Source organism: Elaeis guineensis, chromosome 15 (genome assembly GCF_000442705.2).
Source record: "Elaeis guineensis isolate ETL-2024a chromosome 15, EG11, whole genome shotgun sequence".
Lineage (NCBI taxonomy): Eukaryota > Viridiplantae > Streptophyta > Magnoliopsida > Arecales > Arecaceae > Elaeis > Elaeis guineensis.
Window position 1 is genome coordinate 32,089,460 of NC_026007.2, and position 21,606 is coordinate 32,111,065.

The following is a 21,606-nucleotide window of genomic DNA, read 5'->3' on the forward strand; positions in this document are numbered from 1 at the left end:
ATTCATGAGAAACAAGTTCTCATGAATTTTTCCCATGCAGAAGCCTTCCCACACCCCTCCCTTATGCGCCATTTGGGTGGATAAAGATTGGTTGGTTGGCCATTCAAATTCAAATGATGTTTGAATTTGAATGGGCAACTAACCCATGGGCCACCTTATCTATTTGTGCGCCCCTTGCTCTACACAAGAAAATATTTTTTATGTAGACTCTCCATGCACAAAGAGCCCACGCCCCTCTCTTCTTTTGCCTTGAGTGGATAAGGATAGGTTAGTTGGCATTTGAATTCAAATTCGATTTGAATTCAAGTGAGCAACCACCTAGCTTTATCCTCTCACGTGGTGAAGATGCGGTAAAGACGCGGTCTTGCACTATTTTAAAAAGAGGAGAAGGTGGGGCATGCGCATGACTTTCTTAGAGAAAGGGTGGTGTGAGAAAGGGCCTCTGCGTGAGAAGAGAAAAGAAAAGAAGAGAGAAAGGGCGTAGGGTCATCTGTGAGTACCCTAGGGTTTTTGCCTAGGGTTCGGGAAGTGAGAAGGTGAGCTACGAGTGTCGTGAGTCCACCAAACTTCAGGAAGAGCTTCATCAACCTCTCTACTATCTCTGTTGATGATCCAAAGTATCCGAAGAATCGACAAACATCGATCGAAGGAGTTCGATCAGCATCAGCCATCAAAAGGATTCTGCAACGAACTAGCATTCGTGAGGAGCCGATCAGACCGGAGGCTTCGTGTGGATAATCCATGGAGGCCAAACATACTGTGTGACTGTATTACGATGATCAGACCTTTCTGACGATGATCAGACTATAGCGATCGACTACCTACACGAAGGCAATGTGTTTTGAACACATAACAGTAAAACATTTATTGTAGAATTCAAAATTTTAAATTTAAATGCATGCTATATATATCATATTTAGATCCTTGTGTAGAGTTAATACATATTAATTAAGTAGATTAATTAATAATTTTTACTATAAAATTATAATTTTGAAAAAGTTTTAAAATGACCATTTTACCCCTGCACTGAAATTCACTACAGATGGGTCATCCGCAAGCCTTCCCACCTTCTTCGACATCTGGATCTCGATCGATGAGTCGGCTCTGACCAATCATTATTGGCTAGATGACTCATCGAAGTTGTTCTTCTCTTGACTAATAGGGTGAATAGGAAAAATCGGACGGTGTCCAAGATATTTTCTTTCTTTTACCCGATGATACTTGGGATAATTTTTTGACATTCATTTTCTCTCTTTTTTTTGATCTGACTCGACTTATTTTTTCTTTTCAATGGGTGCATGATATGCATGCTTTAGAGAACAGATATTGAAAGATCACCGACTTTCATCGATCATGGATGGATAAGGTGGCAGCCGCCAATGATGAAAAGACTGCTGTGGTCGAACAACTCTACATGGTAATTGAACGGAAGAAGAAGCTTCAAAAAGAAGTCTCCCGTATGGCAGCCGACCTTCAGTCCTCCAGAGTCGAGCTTGAGTTGGCTCATCAGAACATTACGTCTCTCGAGTCTCGAATCAGGAGCAAGAAACACTCCATCAGTCGGCTTCGAAGAGAGAGAGATGGCTGTATTGAAGAGCTGGAAGTGGAGCACGGAAGGCATTAGACCACCATGGAAAGGCTGGCACTGATCGATGCTGAGACAACCTCCACGAAGGCTGAAGCTGAGTTGGTGAGAGATGCCTTGAGTCTGGCTATCGCGAACTTCAAGAATTTGAAAAAATTCAAGGAGGAGATTCTTGAGGGAGGATTCGCCTCCTACTGTGTCGGATACGAGCATGGCCAAGATACGGTTGAAAAATTATAATCAAACTTGGACTTGAGCAGCATCGTTCCTCCTAGTTTGGGAGAAGAGATTGCTGAAGAGGATGTCGCATTGGCTGAAGAAGATGCATCGACTACACCAGAGCTTGCTCTAACTACCGAAGCTGTGCCAGAGCAAGGTGATGAAGAAAATGACTGGTGATCGGTGTAACATTTTTTTTTTGTAATCAGACAAATTTTGTGATCGGACTTTGATCCAATTTTGTAACCTTCTCTTCAGTGGATGAAAAAAAAAAATTTTTAAGTACAAACTCTTTTTTGATATTTTTTTTTTTTGTACTTTCAATATTGTGGACTCATAGTCAGACAACTGATTATCCATCAGAGAATCGGATGTTCAGTAATAATTGTAGTAGAGTTTGTCTGTTAGTCGAGTGTCGGTCGACATACCTTATCTTTTAGGCATCTCGATAGATGGTAATAAGCTGAATATCCTTCGACTGACCGTAGTCAAATAAGTATGTCTAGATATTTGATAGATGGTGGTTAGCCGAATATTCTTCGACTGATCGTAGTCAAGTCGGTATATTTTTTATTCGATTGAGATCAAATCAGCATAATATTCTGCTTAGTTAAAACTAAGTCGGCAAAAGTAGTCATTCGACTGGAGTCAATTTTTACAGTGAAAAATTGAGACATAGTCGGTATGTCGATTTTTATAATAAAAAATTGAGATGTAGTCGGTAAAAATCGATCGATTATTTATCAACTTGATGTCATTTTGTAGATGTAGTTGATCGAAAGCTTTTATGATCCTGAATTCTAATATTTCATTCTGAATATTGTACATGTGAACAATTTTATTGAAAATACATCTTTAAATTATCAGCATTCCAAGTTTGAGGGATAGTTATTCCATCAAGAGTTTTCAATCGATATGCACCTGATCGAAGTATCTCGATTATTCTGTAGAGTCTTTTCCAATTCGAAGATAATTTTTTTTGGTCCAAAAGTTTTGAAACTTTTACCTTTCTTAGGATCAGATCTCCTGATGGAAGATCTTTAGTTTAACTTTTGCATTATAATATCGGGTTATTCTTTGTCGATATGCTGCTATTCGAACTTGAGCTTGCTGTCGGACTTTCAGAAGTAAGTCTAGATTGGCTTTCCGACATTCTGAATTGCTTGCCTCATTATATTGTTCAACTCTTGTTGATGGTAGTCCGATCTCAAGTGGAATCATCGCTTCTGTTCCATAGGTCAGGTTCAACGACGATTCTTCCATCGATATATGAGGAGTTGTCCGATATGCTCATAAGACTGGATACAATTCTTCTATCCAGAGGCCTTTAGCTTCATTCAGTTTGATCTTGAGACCATGTAGGATTGTTCAGTTTGTCACTTCCACCTCACCGTTGGATTATGGATGACCGACTGATTTGAGTTTGTGCATAATGTGAAATTTTGTACAAAACTCTTTGAAGTTCTGATTATCGAATTGTCAGCCATTGTCAGTGATGATGGTGTGTGGTAGATCGAATCTGCATATGATCAACTTTTGAATAAATCTTTCATCTTATTTTCAGTGATTTGTGCCAAAGGTTCGGCTTTTATCTATTTGATGAAGTAGTCAATGGCAACCACTATGAATTTTTTTTGATCAGATGTCGAAAAAAAAGGATCGAGTATGTCGATTCTCTATTGTGCAAAGGGCCATGGTGCAACAATTGATGTCAGCTGACTGGTCGATTGATGTTGTATATTTACATACTTCTGACATAGTTCATATCTTCGGATGAGTTCAGCTGTATCTCTCTTCATGGTGGGCCAATAATATCCTTGTCGTAAGACTTTATAAGTCAAAGATTTACCCCCAAGTAATTTTCACAAATTTTTTCATGAACTTCTCAGAGTGCATAGTCGGCATCTGCTCATCTTAAACACTTCAATAAAAAAAGAGAGAATGATCTCTTATAAAGTTGACCATTCATCAAAATATATTGTGAGGCCATCTATCTAAGTCGTTTGACTTCTGAAGAATCTGTAGGTAGAGAGAGTTCCATTAGTCAAGTACTGGATGATCGAATCCATCCAGCTTGGCTCATCATTGACTTGTAGCACTTCTTCGACTTTATTGATACTTGACTGTTTAAGGCATTCGATGAATGTTTGACCCAGCGAGTTGAATGAAGTGGTTGCAAGTCAGAAAAGTACATCGGCTCGAGCATTCTCTGTTCTTGGAATGTGAGAGATCTCAAAATATTTTAGAGTCGATATAAGATCTCTCACCTTCTAAAGATACCTCATCATAACGGGATCTCAGGCTTCAAACTCGCCCTTAATCTGTCTGATAATCATTTATGAGTCAGTGAAGATCTTCAGACTGTCAATATCAAGCTTTTTAGCAATCTTCAAGCCGGCTAAGAGAGCTTCATATTCGGCTTAGTTATTTGAAGCTTTGAAATTAAATCGAAGGGCATATTCGGTTACAATCCCTTCGAAATTGGTGAGGATGAGACTAGCTCTGCTGTCCTGTGCATTGGATGCTCCATCAATATATAGCACCCACATCGATGTCAAGTTGGCTTGAGAGTTTTGACTTGTTTTATTTTATTATTGGATTCATCTTCAAGATTATTGTCAGGTATGGTATATTCGATGATGAAATTGACCAAACTTATGCCTTCATTGATGAACGTGAGCGATATTGAATATCAAACTTGCTGAGTTTTATTGCTTATTTCATCATTCATCCTAAAGTATCAGGTCGATATAAAATCACCTTCAATGGCTGATCTGTCAAGACAATAATGGAATGTGCTTGAAAGTATGGGTGAATTCGTTATGATGATATGATTAGAGCATAGATCATCTTCTCTGTCTTTGGATATCTTATTTCGGTATTATGAAGCATCTTGCTGGTGTAGTAAATAGATCGTTGAATTCAATTTTCATCCTCTTGGATGAGTACCGAACTAACTGCCTTTGTCAAAGTTGTCAAATAGAGATACAAAGTTTCTCTCATCTTTGATTTTGTAAGTAGTGATGAAAATGTCAGATATTTTTTTAGATCTTCGAAAGACTGTCGGCACTCATCTGATCATGAGAAGTTTTTTGCTTGTCTCAGTCTTGAAGAAGGGCAAACATCTTTCTGCCGATCTTGAGATAGATCGGCTAAGTGCGACAATTCTTCCGTTGAGTTGTTGTATCTCTTACTTAGAGCTTGGATGCTTCATATTGATGATAGCCTTTATTTTCTTGAGATTGGCTTTAATTTCTCATTGTGACATAAAAAATCTAAAGAATTTTTCAAAAGTTACTCCGAATGCATATTTGGTCGGATTCAATTTCATCCGATGTCATCGAAGTGTGCAGAAGGCTTCTTCCAAATCTCAGACATGATCAAAAGTTTGGATGCTTTTCACCAGCATATTATCTATATAGATTTTCATATTTCATCCGATTTGTGCCTTGAATAGCTTATTGACTAATTGTTGATAAGTAGCTCCAATGTTCTTTAAACCGAATGGCATTACTTTATAACAGTAGATGTCTTTATCGGCTATGAAGGCTGTGTGCTCCTCATCTTCAAGTGCCATCCAAATCAATTATATCCTATAAAGGCATTTATGAAGCTTAAGAGTCAGTGTCCCAAAGTTGCATCAACTAGTTGGTTGATCTTCGATAAAAAAAAACTATCCTTCGGACATGCTTCATTTAGATTCATATAATCAATACAGATTCTTCATTTTTTATTAATTTTTCTCACCATCACTACATTGGCGAGCCAATCGGATAATTAGCTTCTCTGATGAAGCTAGCTGCGAGGAGCTTGTCGACTTCTTTGTCGATGATCTTCTCCCTTTCGAGAATAAAAGGTCTTTTCTTTTATCTCACCGGTCTAACTTTTGGATCAATATTTAGCCGGTAGGTTATTATCTCTGGAAGAATGCCTGGCATATCAGTAGTCGATCAAGCAAAAATATCAATATTTGTTCTTAGTAGATTTATCAGTTGTTGTCGCTCCAGATCAAGCAGCTGCGATCCAATTTAGACTGTCTTCTCGGGATCTTCTTCTTTTAGCAGGATGAAAACTAGTTATTTGGCTGGTTCACCTCTTTCTTCATTTTCTTTTTGGTCCAATTTATTGACGGACAAAGAGTCTTCAGACTGATTATTTTATGTGGAGATGAGGAAGCAGCGTCGAGCAAGCTGTTGATCTCCACACATTTCTTCGACTTCATTTCTTGTTGGGAATCAGACTAGCAAATGATATGTTGAAACTACTGCTCTCAGGATATTAAGTCCAGATCATCCGAGTATGACATTATAAGCCGAAGAAACTCGGACAATCATGAATGTCAAGAGAATAGTACTCTAGTGTGGATCTATTCCTGTGGTTAATGGTAGAGTGATTTCTCCTTCCATAATAACTGCATCTCTAGTAAAATCAACTAATGGCGTCGAGACTCTTCTGAATCGATCAGTCGGTAGTCGCATTCAGAAAAAAATTTTAAAAAAAAAAATATCAGTTGAGCTTCCATTATCAACTAATTTTTTTTTTTTACATCATAGTTTGCTATCATCATCGAGACAATGATAGCATCATCAAATTTTTTTTTTACATCATAGTTTGCTATCATCATCGAGACAATGATAGCATCATCATGGAGAGTTTGTATTCTGCAGACATCATCTTTTAAAAAAAAAAATTATATTATCAAGTCATCATTTTTTCGTCGATTCTTCTTCGAAAGTTGCCTCTCGATCCTTCTGTCATCCAAAAATTATATTGATGACTTCTGCCATTGGTTGATTGTTGATCGTTTCCTCAACTTGTGGCTGAGGCTGTTGTTGGTGGAAGATTGAGTCGGGCGATCTCATCGAAACTTTTCGAGGTAGCCTCATCGAATCAGGGCCTCTATTTTATCCCTGAGTTGGATGCACTATTCGGTATCGTGTCCGTGATTATAGTGAAACCGACAGTACTTCTTCCTGTCATGGCTTCTCGGTGATGCTTTCATTGACGAGGGGTGTCGAAGATACTCCTCTTCTTCAATCTTCATCAAGATCTGCGCACAGAGAGTAGAAAGAGAAGTATAGGAGTCATACCTGCCATAGCTGTTTGGCTTGAGACTATATCGTCGAGGTGAAGCTCATTTATTGGTGGTTGGCCGACTTGATTCGGCCAAAGCTTCACTTTTTTTGCTTCTTTTTCTGATCTTTTTCTTCTGTTTGGCACCAGTCAGAAGCGCCCTCATCCGTGCGGATATATTTGTATGCGTACTCCAAAAGCTCAGCATAGGTTCGGAGAAGAGTCTTGTCTAGAGAATAGGTGAATCTGGATCCCTTCAGAACCCTCTTCATGATCGATATGGCTATATCTTCATTGAGGTCCTTGACCTCAAGTGTGGTCTTGTTGAAATGAGCCATAAAATCTCTCAACGTCTCTGTCTCGCCTTGCTTAATGGAGAATAGACTGTCTGATGTCCGTGGTACATTTCGGTTAGTGTTAAAATAGATCACAAAAGAATGCTTGAGCTGCTCAAAGGAGTCAATGCTCCTTAGTTGAAACTCAGAATACCAGGCTCGAGCAGCTTTCTGAATAGTCACTGGAAAGTCGATGTATAAGAGAGCGTCGGTTGCCTCCTGGATTATCATGAGAACCTTATAGCTCTCTAAATGGTCGATTGGATCAGTGAAGCCATCGTATGGCTCCATCTGTGGTATCTTGAATCGAGATAGAATCGATTCATTCAGGATATGCTGAGAAAGAGATCGGGCAATGTGAAAGTCGTAGTCATTGGAGGACCTTCGACCTTCCACCTGAAGTCGGGCAAATCAATGGTCGATCTCCTTGAACTTGCGCTCGTAGTCGTCAAGCCATCGTTGTCGGGACAATTCAAGGCTAGTCCCCTGAAGAATTTGAGAATGGAGAAGTAGAAAGTGTACGCAGCCTTTTCTCCTTCTTAATACTATGTACACGGGAAGGAGAGAGAGAATGCCATGAAGGATGGGTGGCATGATGGGAGTGTCGAGAATACGATTGTTCGTCTCGGTGAGAGTGCTGAGATGGTCACCGCTCTGGAGATAAGGAGGGTGAACATCATGGAAGACGGTGGCTGTGCCTAGATGGCATCGAATGAGCCACCGGCTTCTCCATCGGTAGCTGCTGCTGCTGTACTTGTTGTTGTTGGAGGCTGTGGACCGCCTCCGTTAATATCTTCATTTGCTGCATTAGGGCAATAATTTGTACATCTATAGTGACTACAGGACGCGAAGAGCTGGGCTTTGCCAATGGAGGTAGGAGAGAAATATCTTCTCAATGGAAAGATTGCCTCGCAAATCTTGTTGAATGTTAAGTTTTGATTTTTGCCATGGTTGCTCGTATCCTCTACCTGGCGCGTCAATTTGTTGCGGCCAATCCTCTATTGCATCCATCGTCGGAGAAGAGTACTTGCAAAAAAAGTCTGCACTGACCAAAATTGTATCTGACGGAGACCCTTCAATGTTTAAGTCAGTAAGGAGTAGTGAACAGCAAATAGAATATTGAAAGTGGTAGAGTATCAGCCCGAAATTGCCTTACCAATGCTATTTATTTATCTCCATTTTATAGGTAATTCAGATGTAACCGTCAAGTACGTAGTCTTACTTTTTATGACACTAAAAGATAATTATCGGGCTATAATCATGGAGTTAATGGGCTGTTTATGTCCACTAATGATCATGACATGTAGTTGATAACCATTTATAACAGTTAGACATGTGGGTTACGCATATTCTGGCATTATGTGATCGTGAGATGGGTGGTTACATCCGCCACTAATCATGTTCTGGTCATTATCCACTTTCTGCGTTAGCAGTTTCAGATAAATCAACTATATATCGATAATAATAGTACATCGGTATTCATGGAGATCCGAATGAGTATCGATCGATAACTTTGATATATCGATGATCATCGATCGGAGATTAATCGAGTTATCATGGTTGTCCGTTGATGGCTGAGAATAGTCAACTGTCGGTCGGTCAATTGATTGTTAGTCGGCATATTATATTTATAAGATCGATCTAGAGTCAGAATCAAAAGTCGACCGGTTGAATTGTCCCAACAACTGCAATTCAAATAACTCAAACTTTGGATTTGCCCCACGTTTGGTTCCTTGGAAGTCAAGGATATTTTTTGGTAGAAATTGGAAGCCAAGGATTTAAAGACAATTTGATGGCAGGTAGTGGTTAGGGCAGGTCTTTGATGTGACGAAATTAAGAGCAACTCCCGGCGATGGCTCAAATAATTTCTAGACTTAATCAAAACCTTTACTAATCAATATCATAGTCATTATTTGCTCCAATCTAGAATCATTTTATCATTAATTCTGAAACGATTTCGTTTGAAAGATATATAAAAACTGCTCTATAATTACATCTATATTGTTTATGGGCATGGCAAGTTTCCTCTAACATCTATCGAGCTTTGTGAACGACTAAAAAGTATATAATGAAATTAAGTCCGACTTTTGGAGAGTGCCGTCATTTTCTAATTTCTATCTTTGAATCGAGTAAAAGCTTCCTCGCAGGTAGACTCGAGAGCCTAGTGCACATGTTGCAAGGGAGCACTCCGGTCGGTTGTAGAAATCCTTGACGTCCAAGATGCGGCGAATCCTTTCGGCGTGTCGGTTTCAACAACATTTTGCATTTTCCCGAGTCCATAGTACACAACCCGAAAACGTAGGCTATTCTGTCGCACTCTCCCTCTCTCTCCCCCGGTATGATGACCCGGGGCATCTCCTCTCTCAGCGTCGACCCCGCCCCCGTCTCCATCCGCCGGCGGACTTCCACCGGCGGCGGAAACTGGAGTTCCGTGGGGTCGCCGAGTACGGCATGGGCACCTTCTTCTGTCTTCCCGTGGAGGGATCCGCGGCGGTCTGGGAGGGCGGCGGTGGCGGCCGCCGCCTTTCCTCACTCGTCCTCGCTCAAGATTACCGCCTCGGCGGCGCCGACGCCGGCGGAGATGGAGAAGGGCGGCCAGATCGACCGGGTGAGATCGCTGAGCCAGGTCGCTGGCGTGCTGGGCTCCCAGTGGGGGGACGAGGGCAAAGGGAAGCTCGTCGATGTTCTCTCTGGGCATTTCGATATTGTCGCTCGATGTCAGGTAATATCTCATCCTTCCTTTCCTTTTCAACTGCTATACCTTTGCTGGTTATCTGTGTGTAATTTATAAAAAGAATCTAGTTTGATACTTTAGATGGGTTTAGGTTGATAGGGTTATGGTGTTTAGGAGACAGGATGGTATTTGTGTTGCTTGTGTTGCCATCGATCGTGTCATGCACAAGTACATCGACATATGTGATACTGCTTGATATGTTGCCACTATCTATAACAACTGACAAACAGAGGTTGACGCATGTAAAGTTCATTTAGTTCCCATTACCATTAGGAGTAGCTAGAGGAACTTGCTTGGAAATTTTATTTTGTTTTTTGTTTTTTTGGAAACCGTAGTTTTCCATATGTTTCATTCAAGGTTTCATCTCGGCTGAGATCTTGGTTTGTATCGACGACATATCATATCTCAGCCAATATAAACTGAGAAGTTCTGATATATCAGCTGAGATGATAGACAGATATAGGCTGACATCTGTTTAATCTAAGGAATACAGTTCAAGAGTAGTATCTTAATTTATTTATTTTTTACTTTGGATTTACCATATGGGCTGCAATTTTGATATATAAATCTTAAAGTGTCAACATATTTCCAATAATCATGATTTCTTTTAACGTTAACTATTTTGTATATTGACTGAACTAAACTCAGATCTCAGTTCATGTTGATCTAGGCCACCTGCTGAAATGACTGAAATCTGTCTTTAAAAAATCTTTGTTTCATTAGAACAACAAATTGAGGTTATAACTAGTTTAAAATTCCTCTTCAGTGGAAAATTCTTATTTTTACTTTTCGTTTTCAATGGAATTTTTTTGCACTCAAGCATGCCCTAAGCACCCATCTGTATCTATGCAACATTTAGGATGGCCTGCATCATTGCACATTGACGTGTTTCAAGTGTATGGACTGAATACACATTGGCTCATATCGGTCCATGCTATAAAGAGCTTGCATTCTGCTTTATTGTTTTGAGACCATGCTCAGCTGTCCTGAGCAACATCATTCTTTAGTTTACATTGCAGAACCCTTTCGTGATGATTTTTTTTTGTCTTTTTTAAATGATTTGAAGGCCAAATCTACATATCAGGTATGGCAAAAACACACACACAAAAAAAAAAAAAAAAGTGTTCTATGGTAGACCAGTAGTTAAAATTTACAAGTAATTTATAATGACCTTTGCCAGTATCAAAAGAAACTGTGTACCACATAATGTGTTGTCGGTGTGTAAAAACAGGTACATGTCTCCTCATAGCTTTAATTATGGATTTTGACCCTGTTTGTGTTGTGTACATGCACACATAGCTGTGTAATGCTTGTTTCTATGACAAATCTTTTAAAAGCACGCAATGCATGTAACGAGAAGTAAAAATAGCATATACCTAAAAAGATCTTGATCTTAATTTTCTACAAATTGAATCAATAGTATTTATTTAAAGCATGTCTTATATTGACATAAAGCATCAGAAAAAATAAATAAAGTAGCATATTCTAGTGCAAAGAAGAAAGAATTATCAAAAATCTTGTTCCACATATTTGGGAGATAAAATCACATGCAAAGTGGGAAAAAAGATATATATGTAACATTTGTAGGAAAGCCCTTTTACATTGCCATTATCACCCAATCAAGCAAATTCTCATTATTCAGATGAAACTACTGAAATTGTGCCTCTCATCTCATTAGTGAATTTGTTTATTCTCTCGCTCTCTCTCTCTCTCTCTCATGTCCGCTTACATTTATAATCACCAAAAGAATACCTATATGAAGTGAGAATGCACTTGTTTATCCTAAACAGAAGAAACTTATAGAAGACTAAGCATAAGCTCTGTTTTTTTTGGTAGCCCAGTAAGCATAAGCTTTAAGACATGATACTTCAGACATGGTGCATCTATCTATAGAAAAACAGGAGTCTAAATGAGTTTTTACTATAGATTTTGCCCTCCCACCCTTTTATATGTAATGTTTCCTTTCCACTCTGGGTACTTAAACAAGCATTCCACAGAATGGTATAAAGCTAAACAAGTAGCTAATGGATACACATTCTGCAGTTGACTATGTTGAGATGGAGCTAAAAGCAACAAAAACTTCATTGCAGAAGCAAATAAGAATTAGCGTATTTTACAATCTTCACCTGAGACATACTTTCCCTAAAACACTAAGCATATCTGAGTTCACCTAGCTGCCAATTCTGACAAGACAATATATGTGAAAGCATTTATAGATCAGTTCACAGATTCAAAGCTAAATATGCTAGCTATTACCATTTATGAATGCAAAAGCATGAGGAATCTAATCTGAGAGATTGGTTGTCAGCAAGCTATTATCCATGTCCATATTCAATTCCAAGAGTTTGTAGTTGCACAATGCACTGAAGTGGATTGCCAGCTATCCCTTGAACTGGATGTTACATGGGCATAGAAACATATGGTTGAGTGGTATGAGACATGCAACCGAGGTGATATCTTTATTCAGGACATGGTAGAATAAGAGGAAATACTCTTACTTTTGCCATATGTTGCTGATGCTTTCATTGAATGACCCAGACAGATAGGACCAAAGGAATTCTCACACAAGACTGGCGTGATTAGATCTCTAAGCAATAATATGATGTCAAAAAGCTAATTGACCAACAGTCATGTATAGTTTTCATCATTAATTATCCTATTACATTATGCAGGTTCTCATGGTAGATGAACCCACTGAGTACTATAAAATGACTATACTAACAATAAAAATAGACCAAAGCTCCTTGCATAATTTGTCTATGTCAGGAAAATACTTAGACTGATTTATATATGTATATGTGCATCGCATGTATAAGTAATATCACAAACTCCTTGTTCCAACAAGATTGCTGGTGGTTCTAGAGTGTTGATGTACCAATTACTTCTATCCTTCTACTTACCAGATAGGAGATCTGTTGCTTGAGAATGTATAAGATGAATACTTGAAGTGATCATGTTTCATGTTTTCATTTTGGTTATAGTAAAGGTAGCTTGACATTGTAAAAATATACAACATTACTTAAGAAAAATCTTATATAAAAGATTACCAGAATTGATATTGTCAAATACATGTATTAAAAGTAGGCAGACAAGACAAAGTAATATAAACTGCAACACAAACATTAACACATGGCAGCATGCGAGCATGTGCCAAACAGTTGGTCAAGTAGGAATGACAGCATGTTCCTTGTTTGAGCTACTACATTGGCTTGCTTTTTACTTTTTCCTTTTTGTGATGATTGGTAGGTCCACTTCCCAAAATCAGATCAAGGATGTCACAATCTGGGATTGTTAAAGGAATTGGCTGGCTCAAGCATATCTACATGACAATTATGCTTAAATCTCGAAGAAGAACACAATCAGGATGGAAGGGACCACCGGGATAAGCTTGTTACTAAGATAAAAGAATGTTTATGTCAGCCTTTAATTTCAGAATATGAACTAACTTATTATTTTTTAATGCTTCCAAGACATCTGAAAGCAAAGAACAAAACATGCAAATCAGTTCTTAGATCCTTACAGAACCACCCCTCAGTTTAAAGATCTGCCAACTATATATTTCAAGGGAAATGTAAGAAACCAAGAAGCAGGGACAAGACAAGAATGTCTATTTATTTATGAAGCCGCAGACAGGGAAAGCTCCAATTACAACTAACAACTTGAAGACCACCCCCACCCCCCACCGCAACCCCTTTCCCTCTCCCAAAACCACCACCTATAGGATAGTTCTAAGTGTCTAGGAGCCTTCCCTGAGGTTTATGCACTGCAGCACTTAATTGAGTGCACATCAAATAAAAAATCAAAAACAAAATGATGATGAAGGAAGCTACCTTGGGATTGGCAGATAATGGAGGGCATGACCAATTTAGTTATTTACTGTAGTAAAAGTTAATGATGAAACAAATAGGTTATTTACACTTTTTGTTGTGATCCACAGCATCATAATGCCTAAGAGCAAAGAATCATGTCTTTTGGAGTATCATTACTCATGCATCATATGGTCACTAGATGAACTGCTTTTCAAAAATAGAATAAATGATTTGTATCTTCTTGTTGATAAAGCTGGCCCAATTAAAGTTGGAGGTTGGAGTAGATGCACTATTTGTGGTTTAAGGTAATAGAGGTTTGCACTGGCTGACTGATTAACTAATAAAGCTACTTGTGGTTGATGCATTCTTGATACAATAGTGTTTGGAGATGGATAATGGCATCATGCTTTTGTATCTATGCTGTTTCTTTCCCCTTAACTAGTAAAGCTAGTTGGGGGTGATGCATTCTTGATATAATGGTATTTGGAGATGGATCATGCTTGTGTTTATGCTGTTTCTTTTCACGTTTTTTGGCTGCTGTCGTTGCTTTAGACATATTAGTGTGGCTTTTTTTTTTTTTTCCTTTTGACTTAATATGCATTGCTTTCCTACAGAGATACATCTACCTCCCTGTTTGGTTAATTAGAGAAATATTTATTGAGTCTTGGATTTTTTTTTATGTTTAATTTCATGGAAACTCTTAAGTGAAGGCTATGTTTTGTTTCTTGGAAAAGGTCCTGGAAAACTAATGAATTTTTAATAATGGAATTTTCTAGCTGTTTGGATGGTGAGAAAACTAGAATAAAAAAGAAACAGATTTTCTAGATTTGACTAGATTTTTCCTTTTCCCTGGAAAATCTTTTCCTTTCCTTTTCCTTAGTTTTCCAGAAAACAAAACAAACCATAAGTGCAAACCTGTCAATTCTATTACAGTTGTCAAATGTTAGGTCAACAAACATATTGTTATACACACTCTACTAATAGTACAAACACATGAGCTAGCATTCATCCATCAGTTCTGAGACAATAAAACAAACCTAATGACAACCGTTGTGTTTTGGCTTGGCTTTCTGAATCCTTCAAGATTCAACCATTTTAAAAGCTACACAGTTCAATGTTTCCAGCTTCTCCAAATCTCTTATTGCAACTTCAGTCCATATTAGCACAGGTCTGTTCCTCTACCTTGATCCTTTAGTGCCAATCCAGTCACTTCTCAAACTAGTGCAATCTCAGATTCACGTTACTCATGCTGGAACTATATTTCTTCCATTTTAATGCTGTTTGATCCAACTTTTACATTTTTTTTCCAAATTTAGTAGCTAATTTTTTACTGCATGTCCACCCCAAAATTCTAGTCTCATGCATGACTCTCCTTGCTGTTTCATATGTTAATCTATAAAACATTGTGGGCATTATTGCTGTCTCATAAAATTGTCTTGTTAATTTCATATGCATGTCATTCTCGCACAACATTCCTGCAGCATCATCACTGCACCCTGATTCTATTAGATGTCTCCACCTCTCTCTATTCTTTTGTAGAACATTATACCTAATCAGCAAAATGATCACTTTGGAGTATTGGTCATCAGTTATTAATGGGACATCAATCCTCAATTGTAATCCATGCACTTTATTCAAGATTTTGCAATTTCTTTTAGACCCTTTTCGTGCAAATTTTTGACTATGTTCCACATTTCTATCCCAGGATTCATGGATCACACTATTGTTTTTATATAAAAAAATTCCATGCTAAACATGTACAGTAATTCAATCTAAATATTGTCCTCAACTATAAGATAATTGACTTAGTTTGTTGGAAGTAATAGGTTGTTTGCTGCTTGCCTTAGGGAATTTTTTATGTGAAACCTACATGTTTATCATCTCTGCTCACAGAAGGTTGACTTCTCAACTAGAAGAGCCACTTAGTATCCTCACAAAACTAACCTTGCTTCATTTCTGTTTGTTGGAGCGGTTCTTATTTTTTGTTCACTTATCCTAAAGCTTCATTTCTGTTGGCATCAGGGTGGAGCAAATGCTGGACATACCATCTACAATGCCGAGGGTAAAAAGTTTGCTCTTCATCTTGTTCCATCAGGAATCCTTAATGAGGAAACTCTTTGCGTTATTGGTAATGGAGCTGTAGTGCATCTTGCTGAATTATTTGAAGAAATTGATGGTTTGGAGTCCAATGGAGTTTCTTGCAAGGGAAGAATATTGGTCTCTGATCGTGCACATTTGTTGTTTGATTTCCATCAATCTGTAGATGGATTTAGAGAAGCAGAGCTTGCAAATTTGTTTATTGGGACAACTAAGAGAGGAATTGGACCATGCTATTCAAGCAAGGTCATAAGGAATGGAATAAGAGTTGGTGATCTGATGCATATGGACACTTTTAGTCAGAAGCTTGATACTTTATCAAGAGATGCAGCTTCACGGTTTAAGGGATTTAACTATAGTGCTGACATGCTCAGAGAGGAGGTTGAAAGGTACAAGAGGTTTGCTGAGCGGTTGGAACCTTTTATTGCTGATACTGTGCACTTCATCAATGAATCCATCTTGCAGAACAAAAAAATTTTAGTTGAAGGTGGTCAAGCAACTATGTTAGATATTGATTTTGGAACATATCCATTCGTAACTTCCTCAAGTCCTTCAGCTGGTGGGGTTTGCACAGGTCTTGGAATTGCTCCAAGATGCATAGGTGACCTTATTGGAGTGGTGAGCAGAATCTTTTTTATTTTTATCCTTTTTCCTTTGCTTGAGTGTTATAACTTTTTCATATTGAAACTCTTCTTCCCACTTTTCTGCAGGTAAAAGCATACACAACTAGAGTTGGCTCAGGTCCTTTCCCCACTGAAATCTTAGGTAAAGGTGGTGATCTCCTTAGGGCTGCTGGAATGGAGTTTGGAACAACTACAGGCCGTCCTCGACGTTGTGGCTGGCTTGATATAGTTGCACTTAAATATTGCTGCCAGGTCAATGGGTTTTCGGCTCTCAATCTCACCAAACTTGATGTCTTGTCCAAGTTTTCGGAAATCAAGCTGGGAGTTTCTTACAAGCAACTTGGTGGTAAAAGAGTGGAATCCTTCCCTGCAGATCTTCAAGTTCTGGAGCAAATACTGGTATGTTGTGATAGATGTTAGGGATTTCTGTTAAATTAATTTGTGTCATTTGGAATTTTCTTGTTAATCCAGTGTTCAGTTGGTGGGTTCCCTCTAGTGAAAACAAATTATTGTCCTATATTCTACTTCTACCAGTAATCTTGGTTATATTTTATCGCAAAATTTGCACATAGTTAAATTATAGAGATACGGTTGGAGCACCATGCAGAAATGTTTATTTGGCTGAAACTCCCTTTTTTTCTCCTATACACAAGCTTTCCATCTTAAATTCTTAACAGTTTCTACCTGAAAGTGCTTCTAGATTGTTTTTTAAAGGAGTTTTATGCTTTTAGATATCTGTAAAGCTCTGCTATATCCTTTTCTTTTCAAAATTTAATAATTGTGGGCCTACTTCTTCCTTTTTTCTTTTTTGTTTTTGTGGGACCTTATTTGTCTCCTTCTTTAACATGTGCTTTTGTGTTTGATTGAAATTTTTCCTTATTATATCACTTAGTTTTAGCATATTTGATAGCTGTGGATTTTGGTTGTTGGCATATCATAATATCATGCAAGTCAATGAACCAGTGGTTACTCATGGTTCTAAAATTTTCTCTTTTTTTTTTTTTTTTTCTGGTTGACCCTTGAGATAAAAGGATTATGCATGTTTTCTTTATCCTAAATACGGCTAAAATGGATTAGGATTCCATGCAAATCTCACCAGTTGTTCTACTGATTCCGTTTGATGGCTGAATTCTCTATCAGTAACTGACTACTTTCTTGGCTTCTAGGTTCTGACATTCCTGTTGTTTTCTTATGGTTAAGGTTGACTATGAAGTGCTGCCTGGTTGGCAGAGTGATATTTCTTCCATCAGAAACTACAGAGACCTCCCCCAAGCTGCTCGTCAATATGTGGAGAAGATAGAAGAACTTGTTGGCGTACCCATTCATTACATTGGTGTTGGCCCCGGTCGTGATGCCCTCATATTCAAATAATTTAGGCTTCTTTCTAACAATGTTTACCATCTGAATTTCTAAAAATAAGTTTCTGGGCTTTGGATGTATAAGTTAATGTTCAAAATCGCTGAATTTTTTATGTAGCATTTTAAGATTCTAATTGTAGAATAAAACTTTGGATATACTTAATGCTTCTTTATTTTGAATTTCATCGATTGGTTGATTTGTGCTGTCATGTGTTCTCTGAGGTATGTAAGCCTGTAATTAAACTACAGTTGTTTCAGGTATGTAAAACAGTAAAAACTGATAGCCCCACTTTTACTGCTGCAAATTTTGGGTTGCAGGCGGGTTGTACTAGATTGAAGGTAAATTGCAGGTTGCATAATTGCACGGGACTTTTTAAATAAGAGACTGATCATAGTTTTCAAGTTAATCTGCATCACTGGATCTCCCCTTTTTTTTTTATGTTTTTGGACTTCCTGCTTTCAATAGGAGCTCCAAAGGAGTTTCCATGAGGCCTCTTTGATGCTGGCCCCAAGGTGAGTCTAATGTCAATTTCTGTTTTTTCGTTCATTCATTTTTTTTTTTTTTAATAATTTTTTTTTTTTATTGCAGTAATCATAAAGCTTGATTCAAAAAGACCGGCAGAGGTGAAAAGGAGAAAACAAGAACTTGCCACCCAATTTGCTACTAAAAGGGGCAAGGAGACTACTACAAGATCCAGATCGACAGATTCCTGACTTTCACGTGCTCCATATTCATCTTCAATAATCTATCCTACCCCAATTTCTATAGTACCATAATGGCCGACGTCAAAGACTCAACATCGGCCTCATATCGAGATGGCTCATCTACCTAATAAAGATGTCATCATAGGCCAAAAATCGAGCTCTTCTCCAGTGTTGCCTCTGATATCGGCAAAACTAGCTCGATCAATAGGGCAATAAAGGCCTGTCCACGGAAACCATCTCCTCTTCCTCGGCTGAGAGAATAGATCTCTCTAAGTGTCTTTGTTGGAGATGTCGAGGCTTGGTCGGGATATACTCGCTGCAGTTTTACCTCAGAGAGATCTGCACGCATAGAGACAAGATTGTATAATAGAAGAAGTCATGAATTATGGTTTCAGTGGCTTGCTTGATGGAAGTTTCTTGAACTTACTCATTATTTTTTTTTCTCCATGCTTTTTCACATCGATCACTTACTAATCTTACTTTCATTTTATAGATAGCATTTGTTGCCCAAAGATACAATTCAAGAGGAGAGTGAATTGAATTTTTCAAAAAATTTTACTAATTTAAATATGTATGTACAGAACAGAAATGTATATGCTGTATGTATAGTGAAATAATGAGCTGAAAATAAATGCAAGGATAAATAAGATCACACACACAAACACAGAGTTTTATAGTAATTCGGTGTCAGTCTCTAACACCTACGTCTACTCCTCAAGCAATCTTTTTGAGAATTTCAGTATAATCCATAGATTACAGCAATATTTTTTTTCGAATTACAATCCGAATCTAGTTGGTTCTACGGCTCATCAATCAAAATCTATCCTCAAACCACTTTTAGATTTGTACAAATCCAATTCAAGATTTAGATAAGCTTATCCCCTAAGTTTCAAATCCTATTGAAACTTGAAATATAGAAAATATAGGTGCAGAAATTTAAATACAAATACAAACTCTTTGATGAGCTAATGTGAGATTTTGATGCACAAGATGAGAGATTGGAGGACTTTTGCAATAAATGCTTCATTCCTTCACTTGAGAATGACTTAATTGCACGGCAAATTGAATGGTTGGAATAAAGTAAATTCACTTGAAAGCTCTCTAGAAGGTTGATTTTTCTTTTTCAATGTGTATTTGATTTTTCTTTCCTTGTTATTACCCTTCTATTTGTTCTGGTGCTTTAACAGACACTTAGAATCCTCCTAATCCAAGTTAGGATCACTAAAAATGGGTTTGTAGCCTTTGGAGGGTGAGAAATAGTCGTTTAGAGCTTCTTGGAGCAATTCTACAGAGTTTTGGAAACCAGCCATTAAAACTGTTAGGAGCTAATGAGTTGACTCATCATATCCTTGAGACTCAAGTGAGTCGGCTCATGGATTTCTTAAGTCAGCTCATTCGACAGGGTCAGAAGCAGCTTCTCTGTGTTTTCTATGTCTGTGCCAGTCCTGCGTGTCTGAGTCAGCTTATATTGTGCTTGAATCGACTCAAATGACAAGATTCAAAATAATAGCTTCTATTTTTGTATCAGTATCCGTCTGTATACTTGAGTCGGTTCATACTGTTCCTAAGTCGACTCAAGATCTGTACCAAATGCTGAAAGCATACCAGAGTTTGTCTGTGTGCCTGAGTCAGCTCATACTGTACTTGAGTCGGCTCATCATTCTCTTGAGTTGGCTCAAAATCCTGTTTTCTTGAAAAATATTTTTGGCTTGACCTCTTTAACTCTTCCTTCTTGAATCTTTCATTCAAAAATATGGAACTTCATTGAGATAGGGTTCTACCTTCCTGAAAACTTCTCTTAAATACTTAAATAATTCATTAGTACCAAAATATACTCAAAGATTTTGTTATTCATCAAAATCAAACCTAGGGTCAACAATCTCTCTCTTTTTAATAATGACAAAATTTTTGAGTGTATGCATAATATTTTTAATTTTTAGTTCATTCAAAATAAAAGAAATAAACTTATCATCATCATTTCACATCAATTTGACATCTTAAGGGAAGATTTGGACTTATGATCAACTTAATTCAAAAATTCAGATCATAGGAAGAGTTTCTTCCTTTTGTAAGTATCAATCATTTCAAATCAGATATAAGAATCCTCCCCCTATTTATTTGTTAAAAGCAATTTAAGCCATCAATTAAAGATTTTTATGTGTCATTTTATGCCAATCTAAGCTTATTTAGATGCTTTGTGCCAATTTAAGTCATTACTTTGAGTGTGCTATTTTACCACTTTGTGTGCCAAATGTTTTATGTGCTATTGTGCCATACCATGTACGTCATAAATACCATACTTTTTTCTCCCCCTTTTTGTCATCATCAAACTCATAAGAATAAAATATAAAAGTTAGCATTCATTAATATAGAAAAGAAGTACAGTAATCATAGAAGTATGTACTGTAAATAAGAAATGAGACATATACAGTACAAACATCGCTGATACCTTCATACAATTGAAAACATAAACTAAGTCCTACAGCACACATAGAAATAAGAACATCATAACTAAATCCTAGAAGATAACCTAAGTCTGATCCTCATCTGATGAGACCTCATTGGTGGAGGAACTAGCCTTAGCGATAGGGAAACCAGACCTACTCCTAGTGCAAGTAGAGGGACCTCATGCAACTGCTTTAAAGTAAGTCCTAAAGGGTCTAGAAGATGGCTGAGTGGAGATGGAAGGTTGGATGGGTATGCTCTGAGGTGGCTGTGAAGGTGGTAGGACAAGATCAAAAGTGATATCTGCCACTACTGCCTCTGCTGCTCCTACTGCCGCTGTCACTGCTGCTGCTGATCCGAGTGGAGCATAAGTCCTTAGTAGATCAACCAGCTACACCATCAAAATCAGTAGTGATGCAGTAAAATCCTAGGGCACAAGAAAGCTATATCTCTGCTCCAAACTATCAACCCATTGGGTCAGATGGCAAACCTCTGATGACAATTTGCGAAGCTCAGTCTAAATACCCTCCATCTGAGGTCTAAGGCTCTCCAGAACAAAGTGATCAATCCTCGCTATCTGGTCATCATCAGGTTGCATATGGGTTGGCTGAGCTCTGGCTGAA

General features: G+C 37.9%; 1 protein-coding gene across 1 annotated transcript; it reads left to right on the plus strand.

The window, feature by feature from the left end:
- Positions 1-9,469: 9,469 nt before the first annotated feature.
- On the plus strand, positions 9,470-17,989 carry LOC105034717 (adenylosuccinate synthetase, chloroplastic). Its single transcript, XM_010909972.4, has 4 exons — positions 9,470-9,934; positions 15,778-16,470; positions 16,563-16,874; positions 17,676-17,989. The coding sequence occupies exons 1-4, from the start codon at positions 9,551-9,553 to the stop codon at positions 17,844-17,846; spliced, it is 1,560 nt and encodes a 519-aa protein (XP_010908274.1). The 5' UTR covers positions 9,470-9,550; the 3' UTR covers positions 17,847-17,989.
- Positions 17,990-21,606: the final 3,617 nt, after the last annotated feature.

Bases quoted from the DNA above. Each gene is read 5' to 3' on its own strand.
- LOC105034717 (XM_010909972.4), top strand. From the start codon at position 9,551: ATGATGACCCGGGGCATCTCCTCTCTCAGCGTCGACCCCGCCCCCGTC. The intron at 16,471-16,562 runs GTGAGCAGAATC...ACTTTTCTGCAG, and splicing joins TAGGTGACCTTATTGGAGTG to GTAAAAGCATACACAACTAG. The intron at 16,875-17,675 runs GTATGTTGTGAT...CTTATGGTTAAG, and splicing joins AAGTTCTGGAGCAAATACTG to GTTGACTATGAAGTGCTGCC.